Raw genomic sequence first — 23,620 nt, forward strand, 5'->3', positions numbered from 1 at the left:
CAAGATTCGAGACGTAGTTTATATTACGCCGTAGTTGATTGGTCGATATGTTCCTTGTGACCAATCAGGACATCTGTTATGAATGATGACGTTAATAACGTCATCATTCCGCCATTTTCCAAATGTAAACGATGTCGGTTCTCGAGAGAAAGGACGCTTTACGAGTAAAAGAAATTGATAAACATGTCAAAAATAAGTTTCGATGGGATTGGATGGAAAGGGAAATCACTGATACTGTTGGGAAGAAGGAAGTTACGACTTTGTTCGGTGATTTTATTCGGAAAATCGATCATCCCGGAAAGGTTTTGTGCACGTGGTGTCATGATAATATTGACTATGGATCACGAGGTTTCAAGGCTTTGGAAGTACATGCGAAACGCCAAAAACATATGAAACAACTTGAAGCAAGGAAAACAAACTTTTCACTAGCTGGTAATTTTGGATGTCAACCGAAAGTGACATGGAGAGGAAAGATCCACCCACAACCCACTTCAGTTGCAGACAGGGTTGTTAATAATGAGGTAAGCTAAAAAATATTTGCTTGCGAAATACACATGTATTTTTAAATATTAACCAATTATTGCTTTGCGAAATATAAATGGGTTTTTCTAAAAATAAAAAGCCACGTGAAAATATATTATGAAATTACAGAAATTCAAAGAGTCGCATTATTGATTCCAGTTAACAATTTATTTGAAATAAATTTGCATATAATACTATTTTGTAATATTAAGTTCTTATGTAGTCTCTTGAAACTATTGTCAGTGGTGTAACAATCTTGAAGGTAAATATTTTCATACTTGTTTCATGCAATATGTCAGTGTCCTCACATTATTATTATTTCATATTTTCAAATATGAGTAAACAATACTAAACATGTTTAATTATTTTCATAAATTTATATCCTATTTTGGCGAAAAGAATGAAATGTTTACATTTGTTATTTTGTTATATTTATCCAAAAATCCAAAAAAGAAGCCACAAAAGCAGAGACCAAAAGGAAAATGCAGGCTGCTCAGAAATTTGCAAGGAAGGCTCATGTTAGGGCTCTCCGAGAAAGCTAATGTGTGAAGTGAACTGAAGTAATGTGGTAATACTGTAAATAAACTGTAGATAATATCACTGATCAATGTGACACCTGTGGATGTGAAATGAACACAAGATGTAAATATTAGTGACTAAATACTGTTGGGACTGAACCATATACAGTGATTCATTATTATAATTGGGTTATGTATGTTCTATTAATGATGTTTTCATGTCTTTAAACACTAAAATATTTTCTTCAAATGGTGCTGTCTTTGTTAATTTTAGCATGTTAAATTGGTGAAAAACCAGGAGCTTCGGGGGGCGTTGCCCCCCTTGCCCCCCCACCAGGGCACCAGGGCCTTCGTCCCCCAGACCCCGGAAATTTTTTCAGTCTTTTTCATTGTGGTCAAATCACATGCCTGGTTGTTACTCAGCCAGCGTTTGTGGGCCTGAGGGACCCGTTGCATTTTGTGGCTTTTAATGCCTCACAATCAAACACTTGTATGTTAAAATACTGAACAGATGTTTATTGGGATAAGGTAAACATCTGTTCAGTATTTTAACATAAAAGTGTTTGATTGTGAGACATTAAAAGCCACAAAATGCAGCAATGTTTATTGGGATAAGGTAAACATCTGTTCAGTATTTTAACATAAAAGTGTTTGATTGTGAGACATTAAAAGCCACAAAATGCAGCGGGTCCATCAGACCCACAAACGCTGGCTGAGTACCGGTAACAACAATATGAACATTACACAAGGGTTCATTTGAGGAAGTTTGAGGTTAACCAGGATTTTATTTCAAATAAGAAGGAGGTGAGGGAGGAGGGTGGAAGTGTGGCATTCGGCTTGACAGAGAGGTAGAGCTGGGGTGTAATCCGTGTAGCAGTGAAAGTGAATGTTAAATTTACAGAAAATATAGCCAAAGTGGAGAAGGTATGTGATGAAGAGTAGGGGGCCCAAGACAGATCCTTGTGGAACACCTATTGTGATTGCAGAATGATCAGATTTAAAGGATTTGAGCTGTATGAACCAAAATGAAACCATTCCAGGGGGGTGTTGATAATGACAATGGATGAGAGTCTTTTGAGGAGGATTGGATGAAAGATGGTGTCAAAGGCTGCACTCAGGTTGAGGAGGATGATGAATCAACAAGAGGAAACCTTTTCTGCTCTCATTTTCAATATTCAAGCAATTTTCAATCAAACTACAGTAATCAACATTTTAACAGTACATTTACCTGCTAAATGCCGATGAGGGACAGTGTCCCAGTTGTGCGAAAGCATGTACGCCACCTCATCCCTGTTGCTGATGTTGGCCCCTCGCTTTCCTAATTTCCATAGCCTTCTTGATACATCTTTTGTATTTATTTGTTTCTATTGAAATTACTTTTCCTTGGCTGCCAATGGTTGTGTACCGGAAGTTAAGTTGTGGCTTTATTTTGTTACCGTTTGTCTTTGTTGTGTTTTTTTGCAATCATGCTGTACAGTAGCTGAACGTTTGTTTGTTAAAATTAATTATATTGTCTTGTGTTTGCATTTGTTATAACTTTTCTCTACCACCAAAGCTACCTGCCATTTTTATTTTGGTGACGCCGCAGATGGGCGGCCAGACCTAACGTTTATTGTCCATATCATTAAAAGTGCCAAACTTCACATAAAGTATGTTGTACTTAAATCCAACGTTTTCCTTTTTCTAATATGGATAAAATCAATCGATTCCCTTTCAAAATGATTTTGATGTACCTGTAGTTGATTTTATTTTATTTTTAATTTTAATTTTTTTTTTCATGAATCTAAAGAATATAAATTGATATTTCGATTAATCCGTAACAGCCCTACTAAACGCATAACTAAATAAATGGACTGTTTGCAACTTGTTCAAAGTTACATTTTGCAAACCAAAAATATAACAAAAACACCACAGGTTAGCTTATGTTACCATTAGTGGTTTAACAGAAGCAGGGCTGTACCTGTAAGCTTAGCTTTTTCACTAATAGCACTGGTGCTACTACGGGGACGGCGTGGCGAAGTTGGTAGAGTGGCTGTGCCAGCAATCGGAGGGTTGCTGGTTACTGGGGTTCAATCCCCACCTTCTACCATCCTAGTCATGTCCGTTGTGTCCTTGGGCAAGACACTTCACCCTTGCTCCTGATGGCTGCTGGTTAGCGCCTTGCATGGCAGCTCCCGCCATCAGTGTGTGAATGGGTAAATGTGGAAATAGTGTCAAAGCGCTGTGAGTACCTTGAAGGTAGAAAAGCGCTATACAAGTATAACCCATTTATCATTATAATTACATGAAAAAAGTTAATAGCACAGACATTTTTTTGTAGCACAGAAATATTTTTGTAGCAATATGAAATGTCTCAGATATCACAATTTCATTTTTGACACTCAAACAACATACTCATGTGCACTCATACATATGAACACAATGCCATCATAAGACCTACTGCAACGCTCAATTCAACACAGAGAACATCCCCAAACTAGGCTAGCACTGTCAGTAACACAAGTGTAGTAGGGCTGGGACATATGGACCAAAACTCATATCCAGATGTAGGTTGGTCCATAAACTAACCTATAAATGAAAATATCTGTTGATGTAACTATATATCTCCACCATACCTTGATTTTAAATTTTCGGGACTGATGTGGATCACAAATACACAAACACAGGCGCCAACGAGTAAGAAAAGTAGGTTTTAAATAATAGGATCTCAATTTAAGAAGTGATTTGAGATTAGAGAAAAGAAAGAACTTTGAAAATAATTGAAGAACAGTCATATATAATCTCCAATCTTCTTAAAAAAACATTTATGCTCAATTATTCAGCTAACAAAAACACAAAAGAGCAACATGTGAAAAGTTGCTCTTTTGTTGAAATGTGGTTTAAGAGAACATGTTAAAACGTCGGCAACATGAAAATAATTTACCTTTACCAATGGTGTTTTTATAGGTAAACATTATTATAGGACATAAACACAAAGACTACGTTTACACTGCATGCCGAAGTGACCCAAATCGGATTTTTTTAAATCAGATTTTTCCCAGATGACTGTTTACACTGCAACTAAATGTGATATTTATGAGAGTCCAGTGTAAACGCGCACACGACAATCAACAATCGCGATTTCTTTTCGGAATCAAAATATATATTCATATATAACATCACCATTGACAAGCGATGCACCGAAAATTTGATCATCTTAAATAGACTTTTCTCACCGAAACCAGATGTTGTGATGAAATATCCACTTACGCTGGCGGCTGCGTCTCTCCCGGCGCACACGAGTGACGTAGCTCGCCGAAAGCTGAAGTCGCATTCAGGTCGCATAGCGTTTAGACTGAAGTCACATATGAAAAGATCAGATTCAGGACTACCTCCTGTTGTGGCCTGAATCTGATGCAAAAAAGATCAGATTTTAAGCACTTTGGAGTATTTAAACTGGGAAAATAAATCTGATCTGTGTCACTTGAGGGCAAAACAAATCTGATTTGGTGTGCAGTGTTAAGGGGGCCAAAGATTTTAGTCAGGAACACCAACCTGCCAACTGCTTCATGATGCTGTGTGACAAGCTGTGTTCTGAAAATTACTTTAAAAAAGTCATTAATTATAGTTAATCCTTACTTTACCAAAAAAGTAATTGATTTACTAACGGATTTACTCTTTAATAAATATATTTAATTACTAGGCAAAGTAATTAATGCATTACTTAAAAAAAACGTCATATATCTGGCCCAATGCGGTTGAGATTAAGTATATATATGAGAGCAGTGTGTGCATCTGTGTGTGTGCCTTTTAAAAGACGGTGACTGATGCTTAGTGATGTGTGACGTCAGCAAGTAAACGCTCCGTCTGAGTCTCACAGGCACTATAGCTCGATCTGTTATTGTTAGCTTAGCAGGCTAGCAACGGCAGTTTGTCAGCTCTGACAGCATGTTTTTTAATCTTTCACTGGTTTGTGTTGGCTCTGCTTAATAGATAGATTGAATGTGCTTCCATGGCTATATGTTCTTGTCAACAAACGTGGCGTTGTTTAGATGACAAGTTTGTCACTTCAATCATTGATTTGGTGTTCAATTTTCCTTCCGACCCTTGTAGTTACTAGCATACGGTGTTTTTAAGTGGTTTGATTGGTTTTACCACGGTTTATCATTATACCGTTACATCCTTAGTGCTGAGTGAGGCAAGTGTAAATGCAGACCACACTGAATATGATGTCAACAAATGCGAGCAAAATTAGGCGCTAGTTACCAAAGCCAAACAGAAAGTGAAATGAAAACCAATAAAAAAAAAATAAAAAAACGACCACAGATGACTGGTAAATAACATCTTTGCTCATCAATATAGCGATATATTAGATGTCTTTCAAACTAGTGCATAAGAGTAGGGCTGGGCGATATATCGATATACTCGATATATCGCGGGTTTGTCTCTGTGCGATATAGAAAATGACTGTATCGTGATATTCGAGTATACGTTCTCACGCAGTTGCTTTTAGCTGCGGGCATTACACTACAGGCTCTTCCCACTCTTTGTTGTCTCTCCTTCTCACAGAGACTTAAACAAGCGCACCTTCTTACATACGTCACATACATATACGCCCTTGCGGAGCAGAGACGTAGCAGCATGGCTAACGTTAGCTGTGGTAATACGAGAGAAAGAAGGTGCGAATCTGGTAACAAATGAAGGAAGAATTAATTCAAAGAAAAACAGCAGGGGGTCCATCGTATCCATATGTCGAACAGACAACCGTAATTTGTCAAGTGTGGGGCAAAAGCGTTGCTACAAAAAGTAGCATTACTGCTAATATGTAGCATCATTTGAAAAGTCACCCGATAGAGAATGAAGAGTGCTTGAAACTCCGCATGTGAACATCTCCGTTCGGTGCCACACCAACAAATTGCAGAGGCAACCATTTCCACATCAACACCGTATGAAAAAAATAGTCAACAACAGAAGGAGATAATGTCCACAGGAACCTACCACATAGCGAAGGACATACACTATTTGATTTCCTATTATGCAGCTCATTTTTATTTGACAGTTATTGAAATCTCTTGTGTGACATCATGCACAAAAGTGCACTTTATTTGTTTTAAACTATTGTAGTGGTGTTCTGTACAAAAAGTGCACTTTAATTTAGTGTTGTTTTGATGTCATCTTAGTGACATCATGCACAAAAGTGCACTCATAGCTTGTTTTAAAATGTCTCTGACAATCTTGCACTTTCTGTTTTGAAATGACATGAATGTTTGTGCCACTGCTTAATAACTGTTTAATAAATACAGTTTTGGTCAATTGACTTACTTGTGATTTCCCTCTCTGCGTGAAAGTTTAAAATGAGCATATATTAATGCAGTATGAACAAGAATGTTTTAATGTAGACACATAGAATAATCATACTGCTGTGATTATATTCATCAAGTGTTCATTCAAGGCTAAGGCAAAATATCGAGATATATATCGTGTATCGTGACATGGCCTAAAAATATCGAGATATTAAAAAAAGACCATATCGCCCAGCCCTACATAAGAGTCGTCTCACAGATGTGATCCTGCTGTTATCCATTCTGAGAGTTTCAACTGCACAGAACTTTACCAAACATGAATGAAGTTGTTGCCAAGTATGGCGCTAAACAGAAGTGCATTACATTCGCGATAGGGCAAGTGTCCCGCGCCGGGCCACGATTCAGTGTGTGTGCCAAACCGGTTACCATTCATTAGACATTGGCACTCTTATGCATTCTTATTCCCTTCTGTCCCTTATTTTCCAGTCCTTGGATGAAGACTGTACATTGGAGGAAGAAGATGAGGGATTGGCAGAAGAAGATGAAATTGATCAGTTCAACGATGACACCTTTGGAGCAGGTGCCAACGGTGAGTCACGTTGTCTCGTAAACAAGTCACTCATCTCTGCCGATATTCACGAATATGAATATTGGTTAATTTGCAACACGGACTGGCACACAACAACCAATCACCATTTTTGACCGTTCTCTTCTTCCAGACGATGATTGGCAGGAGGAACACAAGCGCCTGGCTGAGCTTGATGGGCTTGGAGAGGGGTTTGGGCTAGAAAGAGGTGGGATGGGAGGTGAACTAGATTTAGGAGTGGCTGAAGAGCCATCCTCCACCTATGTTTCATCTTCAGCTGACCATCTCCCCTTTCAGTCATCCCTCTCTTCACCCCACCACTCTTCTTCCTCAGGCAGACCTCAGGCAGGTGAGTCAAAATATGCAAAGGGAATCCTCTGTTGTCACGTTTCCTTTGGCAGATAACAAAAGCTGATGTGCTGATACAAGAGTAACAAATGTAAAACTAACATTTCAGATGTGGATGATGGAAGAAGGGAAGGTGACTTGGCCGAGTCGCTGGCAAGACTTGTCCTCGACGCTGACCCGGCAATTGCTGGAGTTGGGACTGCAGAGAGGCCCGGTTTCTCCCACAACCAAAGGTTGGAGCATGACTCAAGACCCAAAATTCTGCTTCAACCTTCCACCATTTCGGATTCAACTCGCACACACCAGCAAACCCCTGGGCCTCCCACAGGTGAGACCTAAAACCAGCTGATCTAGTTTGTAATTTTTATTGTTCCCATGTACATGTCTGAAAACATTTATTGATAGGGTTTTCCCGATACAACTTTTTTTTCCTCGGAAACAAAACCGATATTTTAGCATTTATTATTGGCCGATACGATATCAGCACAAATCATACATACTTTTATTTTGTTGTGTGGAATGTTAGAAAAGGCTTGATAAAGTGACATTACTAAGAGAACAATGGTGTAGGTTTGAAAAACACTAACCTATTATTAAACGTCTGAAATGGACTACGCTGGCTTTAACTTAGGGCTGGGCGATATTTTTAGGCCATGTCACGATACATGATATATATCTCGATATTTTGCCTTAGCCTTGAATGAACGATGCATATAATCACAGCAGTATGATGATTCTGTCTACATTAAAACATTCTTGTTCACACTGCATTAATATATGCTTATTTTAAACTTTCATGCAGAGAGGGAATCAATATGCCAAAACTGAATTTATTAAACAGTTATTAAGCAGTGGCACAAACATTCATGTCATTTCCAAAACAGAAAGTGCAAGATTGTCAGAGACATTTTAAAACAAGCTATGAGTGCACTTTTGTGCATGATGTCACTAAGATGACATATCAAAACAACACTAAATTAAAGTGCACTTTTTGTACAGAACGCCACTACAATAGTTTAAAACAAATAAAGTGCACTTTTGTGCATGATGTCACACAAGATATTTTAATAACTCATCCATCCATTTTCTACCGCTTATTCCCTTCGGGGTTGCGGGGGGCGCTGGAGCCTATCTCAGCTACAATAACTGTCAAATAAAAATGAGCTGCATAATAGGAAATCAAATAGTGTATGTCCTTCACTATGTGGTAGGTTCCTGCAGACGTTATCTCCTTCTGTTGTTGACTATTTTTTTCGTACAGTGTTGATCTGGAAATAGTTGCTTCGCCATTTTGTTGGTGTGGCACCGAACGGAGATGTTGACATGCGGAGTTTCAAGCACTCTTCATTCTCTAGCGGGTGACTTTTCAAATGATGCTACATGAGCAGTGGTGCTACTTTTTGCAGCAACGCTTTTGCCGCATAATTGTTCAACATCTTCCCGCTTGAAGCCAAACCACCGCCAGACGATGGACCCCGTGCTGTTTTTCTTGGGAATGAATTCTTCCTTCATTTGATACCAGATTCGCACCTTCTCTCTCTCATATTACCACCCGCACCGCACCGCACTGTTAGCATCACAGCTAACGTTGCCATGTCGCTACCTGTCTGCTCCGCGGGAGCGTGTGACGTTGCACACGTGACGTATGTAAGAAGGTGCGCTTGTTTCAAGTCTCTGTGAGAAGGAGAGACAAGAGAGTGGGAAACGCATGCAGTGTAAGGCCCGCAGCTAAAAGCAACTGTGTGAGAACGTATACTCGAATATCACGATATAGTCATTTTCTATATCGCACAGAGACAAACCTTACTTTAACTTGAAGTAGAGTCACTTATATCAATTAACAACACTTAATAGTGGAAAACATTTGTTCTAATATAAAAGAAAGAAAATATAAATGGGGAATTCTGAGTTTTTTAACTATCATTTCCATAATCAATATGCCTGATAGTCGGCAATATTAGTTTCAGTACAGAATAATAATTACATACAGTAGGTATTTTACCATCCCTTGCATCGTTATTGTTGCATTATACTGTAGACAGGTTTTATACTCATAATATTCAGTTCTGTGCTCGTAGTACACCTTCTATATATTTTATATATTTTTCTATGATATGTGATTTACTCTTTTTTTTTAATCTTTTAATTTAGGTACTTTCTTTCAGTTCATCATCCAGAATGTTCCATAAGTTAACTCCTTTCACCGAAATACACATGCATTTTTGAGTAGTCCGTATTTGTGTTTTTTTGAAAATTGCAGCACCTCTTAAACTGTGTTGACTTTCTCTTGGTTTGAACATTTCCTGGATACAGTGGAAGCATGTGATTATGTGCCTTAAAAGACAACTGCTCTGTTTAACTCAACCAGGTCGGGAAATTTTTAAGTGTTGAGTTTGATGAAAAGGGGATCAGTTGGTGCGGTATAGTCTGCTTGGTTGACAATTCTGATGGCTTTTTTTGGAGCAAAATGATGCTATTAATATTTGATATGTAGTTCCCCCATATTTCCACATAGTAGCTTAAATATGGAAGTTCAAGAGAAGTGTATGATATGAACAATGACATCTGTGCTAAATATGTTTTCATTTTATACATTACATCAATATGCAATTTCCAATTTAATTTTTCCTATACTCGTTCTATTTTGGTTTAATTTATTTGGATTTTAATCTGTGTATTAATTTTTTTTATTTCCGAAGAGGATATAATTAGTTTTACTTACCGGTAAATTGAGTGATATTTTGTTGATATCAAACCATGTTTTCAGTGTTCTGAGCTCATGTTCCACTGTATCCAGGAGATTATCCAAGTTATCCCCTGAGCAGTAAAGACTGGTGTCGTCTGCAAGCAATATACACTATACATTTTTTTACACGAACAATTTTGGCTCCAATATAGAACCTCGTGGGTAATGTTTTTTGCTGAATTGACATGGTTCACGTGTACAAACTGTCTGTTGCTAAGATAACTACTTAACCAGCCAAGCGCAGTGCCTTTGACATCTGGCCATACTTTCACATTTTTTTCAGTAACAGATTATGAGCATCATCAATGGTGTCAAAAGCCTTACTTATATCAATAAATATACCAACTAGATATTGTTGGTTGTCTGTTGCTGTAGTTATCTTTTTCACAAGTTCCATTACTGCCATCCAAGTTGAGCTGTTTGATCGGAACCTATACTGACGATTACTCAATAATTTCTTTTCAATTAAACTCTCCAGTCTTACAGCAAACAATTTTTCTAAGATTTTTGAAAACTGTGAAAGTAGGGCGATGGGCCTATAATTATAGAAATGGTGTTGGTCCCCTTTTTTGAATATTGGAATTATTTTTTGCATTTTTCATTTTGGTAGGGAAAATGCCAGTAATGAAAGATTGATTGCAGATGTATGTAAAAGGTGAAAAAATACAGTGTATTATATCTTTCTCAAGCAGCATATTTATGTCATCTGAGTCAGTTGACTGTTTTTGTTTTTTGAATTCTCTTACTATTTGTATATTTTTACTTACGTGTACACTTCTGATGAATATGGTTGTTTTTAAAGGGCTTTATAAATAAAGTTGGTATGGTATGGTAATATGGAATTTGGTTTTCATCTAATTACTTCCTCCTTTAATCCATCCTTTTCGGTTCTATAATTTTATTTGCAAGGGTTGGCCCTACATTTACAAATAAATTATTACACTGATTTCTTCAATTTTATCTGTAACTAAATTGCACTTTAGAAAGTGTTTTGGATATTGCACTTTTTCTGATCCATTTCTAATTTTCGTATTTAGTATTTTCCAGGTTTCTTGAGTATTTGATCTGTGCGGTTCCAGCTGTTTATGACAGCAATCCCTTTTAAGTGTTCTTATTATGTTTATTAGTTCGTTTTTATATATCTTATCTTTTTTCTGTTGACTTAGTTCTGTTGTATATATTGTTTATATAAATTATTTTTCTTTTTACATGCATTTCCTATACCTTTTGTGATCCATGATTTATTTGGTTTGTTTTCATATTTAGTCATGATTTTTTTGTATGAACAATGCCTGAGTAATATTGACAAAAAACGTTACATGCATCGTTTGGGTCACTATTGGCATAGACTCCCTCCCATTGCTGTAAACACAGGTCGGCTTTGAAGGCAGTCATGGCTGTAGGTGTTGTACATCGGATCACTTTATCGTTGACCGTGTTAGTTTCATAATTATTCTTTAGGATTTGATGGAAGATACAAAATACAGGAAGATGGTCACTTATGTAATTTGTCAGTAGTCCAGCTTTAATTTTACTTATTTGTAAATGATTGTCAATTGTCTACTAGGATCCTACTTGGCTAAGTTATCAGAGGAAATAAGTTGTTGCTACACATTAATATAAAATCTGTTGTTGGAGTATTCAAATGGGGGTTTAATAAATTGATGTTGAAATCACCCCAAAAGGGACAAGCGGTAGAAAATGGATGGATGGATGGATGTTACTAAACATGGTGTCAATGTTTTAGTGAAATGTGTCCCGACATGACCCAGGTGTTCTGTACAAACCGCTTACTAATATGTTTTTTAGTTCCTTCAACAACTATTTAAATTGTCAAACATCCCATAATTCCATTGACAGCGATTGACATAGTGTTAATAATATTACATCTCAGTTCAGTATCTACGTATAAAGCGTCATCAGTATAATATTTACAACTGTCTCTTATGCTGTTGAAGAAATTGTTGTCAGGATGTATGTCATTTCCAAAATGATTAGTTTTGTATTCTAAAAACTTGTCATTAGAAGCAGAACTTTTATTGTTAGGGTGCAGTTTAAGTCCTTTTTCATCATCACTATTTTCAAATTCATCATCATCATTGTTTGTTAATGCAAAAATATATTTATCATCCTTAAGAGTCGTTTGTTTCGATTGTTGTCCATTTTTTGCTAGTTGATAATGAAAATATCCATCCGAATATGTCCCATTTACTGTATAGGCACATTTTACAGTCAGGTCCCAGCGAGCTAAAATTGAGGAAAAAAAGGTGACAGATCCTTCTAAAGGAGTAATAATTTGTCCCATCCAAAACAGTCATAGTCAATATTTCAAGCATGGCCACAACTTCAAAAAGTCATAGGCTGTTTGTCCATCACTTCCTCAAAAATATTTGTCCTGTCCAAAAAATATTTGAAAGGCCTCTCATTACCCTCTTTGTTGTAGACATTTTTCAGGAATATAAGAAACATTATTTACTTTTGTCAAGTTCTGTCAGCTCTCTTATCATTATAACTTTAGCTTGCTCCGAAGTAGATCCAATCAGCTGTATTAGAACGTTACAGTTTCTAGTCCAAGTTGCCGTGATCTTTTTGTTTTTTTCTCAGTATGCGTGCCTCAGGAGCAATCTCTGCGTTTTTTTTGGGTTAGGTGTTCATTTAAGTAGATGTCGGATACCTTTTTAATCGATTTCCTTGCTTGAGCAATTACATTTTGGAGTTTCGGTTTACAAAACGTAGAATCACAGCAGGCTTTAATTTGTCCATTCGAGGAAGAGTATGACACTTTGGGATGTTTTTTTGCATCTATTTTGATGTGTTTACTGTTGAAAAACTGCAAGACTCGATTCTCCAGTCTTTGTAGCTCCTCGTCCCCAGCATCCTTGCTAAAATTTCTGCCTCCCTGTACGGCTTTGGCGTACAAGCAAGGTTTGAAATGATGACATCCTCCATTCTTGTGTACTGTTCTAGAGTGTCAATTATTTTCTCAAGGTGTTCAATAGTGTTATCTTTGGCTATTATAAGATATTTTAGATGTCTAACCTCATCAGCAAGTCCTGTTAACTTTGTTAGCTGCTTTGTTACTTTGTTCAGTTCCGCTGACATGAGGTTGAGCTAGTTACGAATTTCCGCGATGTCCTCCTCCGTCTTCGTATCTTTCTTTGGCGGCATTGTCGCTTATTTCTGTCTTTTCTTTGTTGCTTAACTTTCATAGCTTGTAAAAAAAGGTATTTTTGTTCTTTCACTAAGACAGCAGTCCACAGCGTGTCACCATCTTGCTGTGACGTGAAGTAATGGATTGATCCATAAATTGGTTACTTGTACCAAATCGGTATTTTTAAAACTGTGCTGGTGCTTAAAACATACAAAACATCCCAGTTTTTGTTTAAAAAAATCTATGCCTTATTTATTTTTGATGGATTTTTGTGACTATGCTCTTTGCATTTCTCCAGGTCTTCCTCCTGGTCATCTTCCCTCATCAATGCTCAGCTACCAACAACAACAACATTTACTCCGCTCGGGACCTAGTCAGGTTAGTGTTGAAAAACTATGACAAAAATAATTGGCCAGTGATCATTACACCTCTAGAAGTGAATATAGAACATGGTGCCACTTTTGCAGCTATCACAGCGTCCGCTTTTCACGTAAGACTTTCCACTCAGGTTGAGTATGGATGCTTCCGATTTTGCCCGCTAAGCCATGCCTTCTTCATTATCGTTACAGGGTTTCCGCAGGGCATTAAAAAGCATTACAATTTCATAAATGGATTTTGGGAAAATTAAGGCTTTAAATGGCATTGAAAATAATTAATATCAATTGTAGGACTTGGTCAATATGTTCATCCATCAAAGGATGAATGTATCTCAGAATGTTGCGGTCATCGATAATATGCTACGTGTGTGTGTGTGCGTGTGTTTAATTTATTAGTCTATTTATTCGACTTTAAAACTGGATACAAGAGGTTTTGTAAGGTCCGAAAGCGAGAAAAGCGCTGGCTCCATAGCGGACACTCCGCTGAATGGCAAAATCAAACGACATTGGGCACCCAAACTTTTCCATTCTGAGGAAGCTGAGCTTGTTTCATACACAACTCTTTTTTTCCTGTTCAACACACATGGGTGTGGCTAACATTAGCAACTCTCGTGACGCATACACCTCATGTGACCTACGGCTGCCTAGGATGGTCAAACAAGGCAATTCTAACAGACCACATTTTTTATTTTATGACATTACCACAGTAAATGAATAAGAGTTCCTTCAGTTGCCTGACACTTTATACATAACCTGCTATCTACTGTCCCCGTTTTAAACAACTGACAGGGTGTAAAATACAATCTATTCAAGATGTTAAATTAACTAAGTTTATTTTTAATGCATCTTATTGACATTTTTCCAAATATCATTCCTTGACATGTATTTTTCCAAAACGTTTAAATCAATCATTCATAACAAATGCATCATTTGAATTCCTAGTATGATATTCATCTAAAATTCCATAAAAACTTAACTATTTTTAAAAATTGTATCCTGATCAAAAAACATATCCTCCAGTTTGTGGCTATTAGAAGTCATACTTTCAGAGGCTATGCATTTGATTTGATTAAAAAAATTAAGTGGTTCTTGTATATGGTTCGTGCATATACAAAAGTTTGTATAGTGAAGCAGAGTTCCCCATAAGAAATAATGTAAATATGAATAATGAGTTCCAGCCTCAACAAAAGTCTGTATTTTAGTGAAGGTTTGTACACTTTGATCACAATATAAAGTAGTATACTGTATTGTATATCAAACAAATATAAGGACGTGATGGATCAACTTTCTATTTAATAAAAAATTAGCTGTGCTGTATGCACTGCCGTGGCAACATGCGCGAGCACACTCTTGCCACTCTCAAACGATCATGAAATCCTTAATAAACATTTGAAATAGTAAAATCCACCCACACTATCAATCAATCAATCAATGTTTATTTATATAGCCCTAAATCACAAGTGTCTCAAAGGGCTGTACAAGCCACAACGACATCCTCGGTACAGAGCCCACATACGGGCAAGGAAAAACTCACCCCAGTGGGACGTCGGTGAATGACTATGAGAAACCTTGGAGAGGACCGCATATGTGGGTAACCCCCCCCTCTAACATCATTAACAAGGAGCTGGTAGGGATAGACGGATATATTCGACACCAGTGCCAAATCGGTACTTTTGAAACAGTGCTGTGATTAATTGGTGCCTGGACCGGTACTCCATAAAAGGCAATCACACCAACTTTGGCCAAAAACAATGCCTTTTATTTACAGAATTTTGTTTTCTCTTTTTATCGCCCTTAGATGAACTCCCACAGTATATGGGAGAACAGTATGGGCTTTGGACCAGTCAGTGTTACCCCTGGACTAATTACACACATGGAGGTGAGTTCTTTTTATTTTTTTGATTAACATTTCACCAACTACTCACTGTCCAGTTTATTCATGTATATATGTACACTAGGGATGTCTTTACAAAGTACTTATACTGAAATGTTTTAACCAAGTTTTATTAAAAAAAGAAATATATTTTTTTAATGATTTCCTTTGTAGAAAAAACATTACAGTAGATAAGCCATTTAACAGCAGTGCGCACGCATGCCGAGATTCTACACAAAGGAAGTGAAACGAAGCATTCGGCTCAGTTTAATCAAAGGAAAAATCTCCTGGAGCAAGGTCCGTGTAGTTGCTTTCCACCATGTTTTGTCGAGTAAAAAGCTGCTAGCGCATGTGGCGACTTCGTTTCCAGGAAGTAAGCAGTGTTGCCTGAAATGCATTAATGATGTTTTTTGCATAATTAAAAAATGTAAACGGTGTCACTAACCGTCTGGAATTTTACCGCAGTTTGTCATTATACATTATACCGTTTACCGTTACATCCATATCATCATCATCATCATCATCATCATCATCATCATCATCATCAATCTTTATTGCAGACCTTAAGATCCATTTAAACATATAAAAACAGAATATAATACATTAAATAAAAAACAAAACAATAAAACATAAAAACAATAAAACATAAAGCCCAAATGTCAGTTTCTGACATACAAACATGTGTGCCAATGGTTCCACAATCCAGATGAGTACTTAACAGAACTGCGGCCAGGGTTCGTTATCACAGAGATTATGTCATTTTCAGACTCAGATACCCTACACATAAACTTATACATAAGGTTGCGTAGCAACGCTGAAAAAGTGGGCACCCCAACACTAACAAACATCTGGCTTGCACTGGAGCTTCTTGGAATTCCCAGGAGAAGCCTCATACAATCATTATAAGCAACCTGCAGTTTCTGTATGCTTTTCTGCTTATACTTTACCCACAGGGGGGCAGTATACAGAGGAGTGCAATAGGCCCTGAATAAGTTGATCTTTACATCATATGTACAATAATACAATTTCTTTCTCAGCATGTTGGCTTGGGCATACAGCATACGCCGCTGTCTGTATAGGTCATCATCATCACCCAATAGATCAGTAATGATGTGCCCCAGATACTTAGTTTTATCACACACACTCAGCACCTGTCCTGACAGATAGAATGAAGGAAAGGAGAGGTCCTTGTCCTCTCTTGTTCTACATATCATGATGACACTCTTTTTGGCATTATATTTCACATCATATTTTAAACCATAATCTGTACATATATTCAGCAGCTGTTGGAAGCCAGCACTGCTAGGAGACAGGATGGCTAAATCATCCGCATACATAAAATGATTGACCACAGTATTACCAAGTACACATCCGGTTCTACATGTATTGAGCTGTACAGATAGGTCATTCATATACAGATTGAAGAGGGCAGGGGAGAGAATTCCCCCCTGGCTTACCCCGTTCCCAACATTAAATGTTGCTGAGCATTTACCGCCCCATCTGATCTGCATGCTCTGATTAGCATACCAATATGACAGAATTCTGATTATACTATCAGGCACGCCCCTCTCTTTCAGTTTTAAAAAGAGTTTCTGATGGTTGACTCTATCAAAGGCTTTCGATGTGTCAATATAGCCAACTAAAACTGAGGAGTTCTTACCTTTTATACATATCAATCACTTCTTTCAATGCATAGATACAAAGGTCAGTACCATGCTTAGTTTTAAAACCAAACTGATTGTCAGCAGTGGTAAGAAAAACGCTTAAGCGGTCTAATAAAATTCTCTCTATAACTTTAGAAAGTATGCTTGCAAGTGCAATAGGCCTGTAATTCTCCATGCTTCCCACCTTACCTGCCTTGTCCTTGATGACCGGCACCAGAGTGACAGCCAGCATGGAGTAAGGCAGCAGCCCGTGTGACATCAGGCCTGTAAAACAGATGGAAAGGGCTCACTTTTAACACAATTAAAAAGCGCAGAATAGTGCTGCCTCCATTTCTCAGCTATGTTCTATAAAAATGGGACCCATAACCTCCCTGCTTGGCACTCAGCAACAAAGGGTTGGAGTTGGGGGTTAAATCACCAAAATGATTCCCGGGCGCGGCGCCGCTGCTGCCCACTGCTCCCCACTGCTCCCCAAGGGGATGGGACAAATGCAGAGGACAAATTTCACCACATCTAGTGTGTGTGTGACAATCATTGGTACTTTAATCTTAATCTTATCAGCTCCAGCTACACCCTCAATTGTGCATGGCAGCGGCATACTGCCTCGGTTCAATGTTTTCACCTCTTTCCAGAATCCACTGATATTGCAGTTAAGGAGTTTCTCAGCCAATGAGTCAGCTCTCATAGTGTGTTCTTTTCAAATGACAAATCGAATGGCAGATTTGCACCTAGAATGTGTTAGCTTCTTACGATCTAGTACTGGACCTAGTCTAGGTCTGCCAGCCAGAACCCATTCACTGAAAGCCTCCTTAGCCGCAGTGTAATGCACTCGAACATGTTTATTTCAGCCTGGCTTCCCACTGGATTTCCTGTTCGTGCATGTAACATAAGAACTGCTAGCTTCACACAGGATTTTGACAATATAGTCATACATTACACAAAGGGATTTTCTATGATTAATATCATTACAGTTAAGATTAGTACAAAAAATTGCATCAAGTGGAAGAGACATATTATTTAAAAGAGCATCAGTTCTCCTGTAATAAAACAGCACTTCCTCATCTGTGAGTTTAGACCAGTCTAGTTTGGCCCTCAGGCTATTAACTATACACAGAGACTGAGATATTTTATATTGGTGTATTGATATTCTTATTTTATTCATCTTGTTTTTTCCTAGTTCTATTTTTATTTTGGTTATCTTAATTTTACTCGCTAATATTTTGTGTAGCACTATGTTTTGTGAACCCTCCTGACAATGGCAATAAAAGGATTCTGACTCTGATTTATACATTGTTGATCACCAAGGATTTTGGAGATCTGGTTGCTGTCTGTATTTTAGAGTTCAGCAACCAACAACGAACAATAAAATGTAGGCCCCTAACTCTTTTTAAATAGTCAAAGAAAAAAAAAGACTACCTCTTCTAGGGCTGGCGATATGGCCTTTTTTAAATATCTCGATATTTTTAGGCCATGTCACGATACACGATATATATCTCGATATTTTGTCTTAGCCTTGAATGAACACTTGATGCATATAATCACAGCAGTATGATGATTCTATGTGTCTACATTAAAACATTCTTGTTCATACTGCATTAATATATGCTCATTTTAAACTTTCATGCAGAGAGGGAAATCACAACTAAGTCAATTTACCAAAACTGTATTTATTAAACAGTTATTAAGCAGTGACACAAACATTCATGTCATTTCAAAACAGACAGTGCAAGATTGTCAGAGACATTTTAAAACAAGCTATTAGTGCACTTTTGTGCATGATGTCACTAAGATGACATATCAAAACAACACTAAATTAAAGTGCACTTTTTGTACAGAACGTCACTACAATAGTTTAAAACAAATAAAGTGCACTTTTGTGCATTATGTCACACAAGATATTTCAATAACTGTCAAATAAAAATGAGCTGCATAATAGAAAATCAAATAGTGTATGTCCTTCGCTATGTGGTAGGTTCCTGCAGACGTTATCTCCTTCTGTTGACTATTTTTTTCATACGGTGTTGATCTGGAAATGGTTGCCTCGGCATTTTGTTGGTGTGGCACCGAACGGAGATGTTGACATGCGGAGTAAGCACTCTTCATTCTCTAGCAGGTGACTTTTCAAATGATGCTACATATTAGCAGTAATGCTACTTTTTGTAGCAACGCTTTTGCCCCACACTTGACAAATTACGGTTGTCTGTTCGACATATTCCAACTTGAAGCCCCCTGCTGTTTTTCTTGGGAATTAATTTTTCCTTCATTTGTTACCAGATTCTCACCTTCTTTCTCTCGTATTACCACTCACACCACAGCTAACGTTACCCATGCCGCTACCTCTCTGCTCCGTGAGGGCGTATACATACGTATGTGACGTATGTAAGAAGGTGCGCTTGTTTTAAGTCTGTGTGAGAAGGAGTGACAACAAAGAGTGAGAAGAGCCTGTAGTGTAATGCCCGCAGCTAAAAGCAACTGCGTGAGAACGTATACTCGAATATCACGATATAGTCATTTTCTATATCGCACAGAGACAAACCCGCGATATATCAAGTACATCGATATAACGCCCAGCCCTAACCTCTTCACTTGGGACCATTTATTTCTTTTTCTACATTATGTCCTGTCCAGAATCATGGGCGAGCAAGAGCCATCTGCACATAAACAATGAAGTGCAATGTATGAGCATGCAACGTTTTTTGCCCTGGAACGTATGAACAATATTTTCAAATTAATGTGATTGCCAATAGACTGTTTTTTGTGGCGCTTGCTCTCTCTTCAGGATAATCCGTTAATGTCCATAATAAAGGAGGCGGGACTTCCAAAGCGCCCAGCTCAGGGGAGAAACGATGAAGGACGGGACTTGTCAGAAAGAGTTCCACCTCCACGCTCTTCTTCTCCTGTGATTGGCTCCCCCCCAGTAAGGGCGGTACCTATTGGGACTCCGCCCAAGCAACCAATGAGTCACACCTTAAATCATCAGGTATAGAGCATCTAACCGTCCTTTGCATGACATACTGTACAAAATCCGCCGTTGTTCTTAATTTTATGGTTGTAGTTCATGTTTTAAGATTTTTTTAATCAACCCTAATGCTGCCATTTTCTCAGTGTACACGTTGTGTCCTGCCCACCCTTTTCAATATTTGTGTGTGTATGTTTGTAGATCCACCATCCCACAGCAGTTCATGTGAGAGCCCCGATTCAGCACAGATACCCGCCTCCTTTCCCGGAACGTCTGTCACCTAACACTCTACTCAATTTAGCTGTAAGATTTTTCATCACCTTTTTAAAGTTTCTTTCACAAAAAAATGTGGCACCAAATCTGTTAATTAAGAGCTATAATGACAAATATTGACAAATTAAACCAGGCGTGTTCAAACTAGGGCCATGTGTGGCCCGTTAGCATCTTTAAATTGGCCCGCAGGACATCTCGAAGTACGGTAGTCGTTAATAACATTTACGGTAGTCGTTAATAACATTAAAATTGATCTTCTGCACTTCTGTATCCCTCTCCTTTGGACAACATGAGTTATGTCGGTCAATATAGGAGCATAGCATCTATTTATATGTTGCAATCCAAACAACCTTTCCCGCCTATAGGGCAAATAACTAAAAAACTAGAGACGTCCGATAATGGCTTTTTTGCCGATATCCGATATTCCGATATTGTCCAACTCTTAATTACCGATTCCGATATCAACCGATACCGTTATATACAGTCGTGGAATTAACACATTATTATGCCTAATTTTGTTGTGATGCCCCGCTGGATGCATTAAACAATGTAACAAGGTTTTCCAAAATAAATCAACTCAAGTTATGGAAAAAAATGCCAACATGGCACTGCCATATTTATTATTGAAGTCACAAAGTGCATTATTTTTTTGAACATGCCTGAAAACAGCAGCTTGGAATTTGGGACATGCTCTCTCTGAGAGAGCATGAGGAGGTTGAGGTGGGGGGTAGTGGAGGGTGTATATTGTAGCGTTAGTGCTGCAAGGGGTTCTGGGTATTTGCTCTGTTGTGTTACGGTGCGGATGTTCTCCCAAAATGTGTTTGTCATTCTTGTTTGGTGTGGGTTCACAGCGTGGCGCATATTTGTAACTGTGTTAAAGTTGTTTATACGTCCACCCTCAGTGTGACCTGTATGGCTGATTACCAAGTATGCCTTGCATTCACTTGTGTAGGTGAAAAGCTATAGATATTATGTGATTGGGCCGGCACGCAAAGGCAGTGCCTTTAAAGTTTATTGGCGCTCTGTACTTCTCCCTACGTCCGTGTACCACTATGTACAGCGGCGTTTTAAAAAGTCATAAATTTTACTTTTTGAAACCGATACCAATAATTTCCGATATTACATTTTAAAGCATTTATTGGCCGATAATATCTGGAAACCAACACATCAAGCTAACAAACACGTGGTACGCAATGTTACATACCTACTAAACTATGTGGACATTATAAAAAAATGTCTAAGCACCATACTAAATTCAAAATTACACCGTTCGAGTTCCACTACAACACTCTCTTTCCACACTTCCCCATGTTTGGCACACTATATGTGTTTGATGTTACTGATTTATTACAAAACTTTAAAATGGTTGTCAGGGAAGTAAACAAGGTCGAAGTGGAACTTTCACATCCTTTTCGTATTTAATGTTTTAGTGTTTATACATCATATTGTAGTTTTGTCACGGCTGATAGAAAAGAGTTGTAAATAACAGTTAAAGTTGTGTGTTATTGTACAGGCTGTTAACTTTGGCGAGCAAACAAATGTTTTTAAAATGCATGTAAATTACAGATGCGGGATATTTTTTTCAAACTGATACCAAAATCTTCCTGCTTTTCAAGACCAATGCCGATTAACTTATCAACATCTTATTTTTTAAATATAGATTTTAGTGTACTTTGTGTGCACCTGAAGATAATTTAAAGATTCATACAGAGGTGGAGTTGACAAAGAAGCTTGTAGATTTGTCCTGATTAAAGCCAGTGTCTTCAATGATGATAAATGGCTGGTCATCCAGCACCATCATTTCTATAATGAAATTACAGATTGCTTAAGCCCTTGAGTCGTCTCTGGCAGACTTTTTGCACTTTTCAAAAGCTACGGCGATCGAAACAAACCCTCTGCTTCTCTTAATTGGGTCTGGCTTTGGGGCTGCTTTTTTAGCAGCAGGCGTCACTTTTGTTAGGCTTTCACCGTCAAAGCAATGCTGGCGTTTCAGGTGGCTAATAAGGTTTGATTTGTTTTTGTGATATTTTTTCCTTTCTCACTGAATTTTTGTAGAACATTTGGTTGAAATAGCACACTTCCTTTGAAACAGTGAACTTCCACACGGTCAACGCCACGTTTGTTTACAAAGATCTTAGGGGAGCGGTCATAAGATTTAAGCTTTGTCCGCACAGGCGTAGTGGATATGGGCTTTTGGTATGCGCGCACCTCTGCAGACTCTGATCTGAGTCTGTGGGAGCCAACATCGAAGACAAGAGAAGAAGATGAGGTCATAGAAAGCCTCTGCATTTTTACACCAACAAGGGGGAAAGTCCTTAATACAGAAGCTAAAATATGTTAATATTTTTTAAGTATATGGATAAAATAAAAACGTTTTAGAAGAAGACCATTTTTAATGTGAGAAATTCCTGTTGCTCCCTAAGTGTTGTATTTTTGGTTAAATAATTTGCTGTGCAAATGGAAAAATATATTTTTGCTTTAACAATTCAAATTACTAAGTGCAGGAAAAAAACTTTGCTGTTTTTTCTGCTAGAACTCGCCTCTGTATCGTGGACCATTTCCTCCAGGAGTCGGTCCTGTGCTTTCACAGATTCAAAGAGCCCAGCTTCTTAACTCTCAGGTCAGTGATACTGTATAGTGATGAAACCTTTAAAGCAAATCGGTCGCATTGTTCCATGACTCTGGTGAATCTCTAATAGGCTTCATATATAATTGACAAATTAATTGATTTGTCATTTGAAGACACACACGACCAACAACACTTTCGTGTTTCCAGGTGGCAGGTGTTCACCGTGGCAGTCCAATGCCCCCTTTGTTACCAGGCGGAGGAAGTTTCAGGCCATTTTTCGGTGGCCCACACCCTCCTCACGGTCATCGAATGGGTCCCCTGCCACATCTTGGCCACCCTAACCACATGCCGCCCATCAGACACAGTGCCACCCACCTACACCCCCAACATCGCCGCATGCTCACCCAGCGCATGCAGAACAGAGGAGGGTAAGGGATTGTGTGCAACATTGACTACAAAACCACAAAAAATGGCTTTATTGGCTTTATTTTAACAAAAAATCTTACAGTACATCAAACATATGTTTCTTATTGCAATCGAAGAAAATGCTGTCCTTAAATAACATGGTGAACATAGAAGACAACTTGTCTTTTAGTAGTAAGTAAGCAAACAAAGGCTCCTAATTTTTCTGCCGAAGTATGCAGTATCATATTGTGTCATTTCTCATTCTATTTTGTCAAAATTATAAAGGACAAGCTGTAAAAATGGATTATTAATCCACTTGTTCATTTACTCTTAATATCTGGTTATAT

At 38.0% G+C, this 23,620-nt stretch overlaps 1 protein-coding gene across 3 annotated transcripts in view; it reads left to right on the top strand.

Moving 5' to 3' along the window:
* patl1 (PAT1 homolog 1, processing body mRNA decay factor) overlaps window positions 1-23,620 on the top strand; it is a 66,718-nt gene that overhangs the window by 13,251 nt on the left and 29,847 nt on the right. For all 3 annotated transcript variants that reach the window (XM_062027151.1, XM_062027152.1, XM_062027150.1), the window contains 9 exons: window positions 6,809-6,911; window positions 7,042-7,257; window positions 7,366-7,584; window positions 13,452-13,531; window positions 15,329-15,409; window positions 19,847-20,047; window positions 20,228-20,329; window positions 22,833-22,919; window positions 23,076-23,296. In XM_062027151.1, coding sequence (XP_061883135.1) covers window positions 6,809-6,911; window positions 7,042-7,257; window positions 7,366-7,584; window positions 13,452-13,531; window positions 15,329-15,409; window positions 19,847-20,047; window positions 20,228-20,329; window positions 22,833-22,919; window positions 23,076-23,296 — 1,310 coding nt within the window. The remainder of the gene's footprint in view (window positions 1-6,808; window positions 6,912-7,041; window positions 7,258-7,365; window positions 7,585-13,451; window positions 13,532-15,328; window positions 15,410-19,846; window positions 20,048-20,227; window positions 20,330-22,832; window positions 22,920-23,075; window positions 23,297-23,620) is intronic.

This window comes from Entelurus aequoreus, linkage group LG18 (genome assembly GCF_033978785.1).
Source record: "Entelurus aequoreus isolate RoL-2023_Sb linkage group LG18, RoL_Eaeq_v1.1, whole genome shotgun sequence".
Taxonomy (NCBI): domain Eukaryota; kingdom Metazoa; phylum Chordata; class Actinopteri; order Syngnathiformes; family Syngnathidae; genus Entelurus; species Entelurus aequoreus.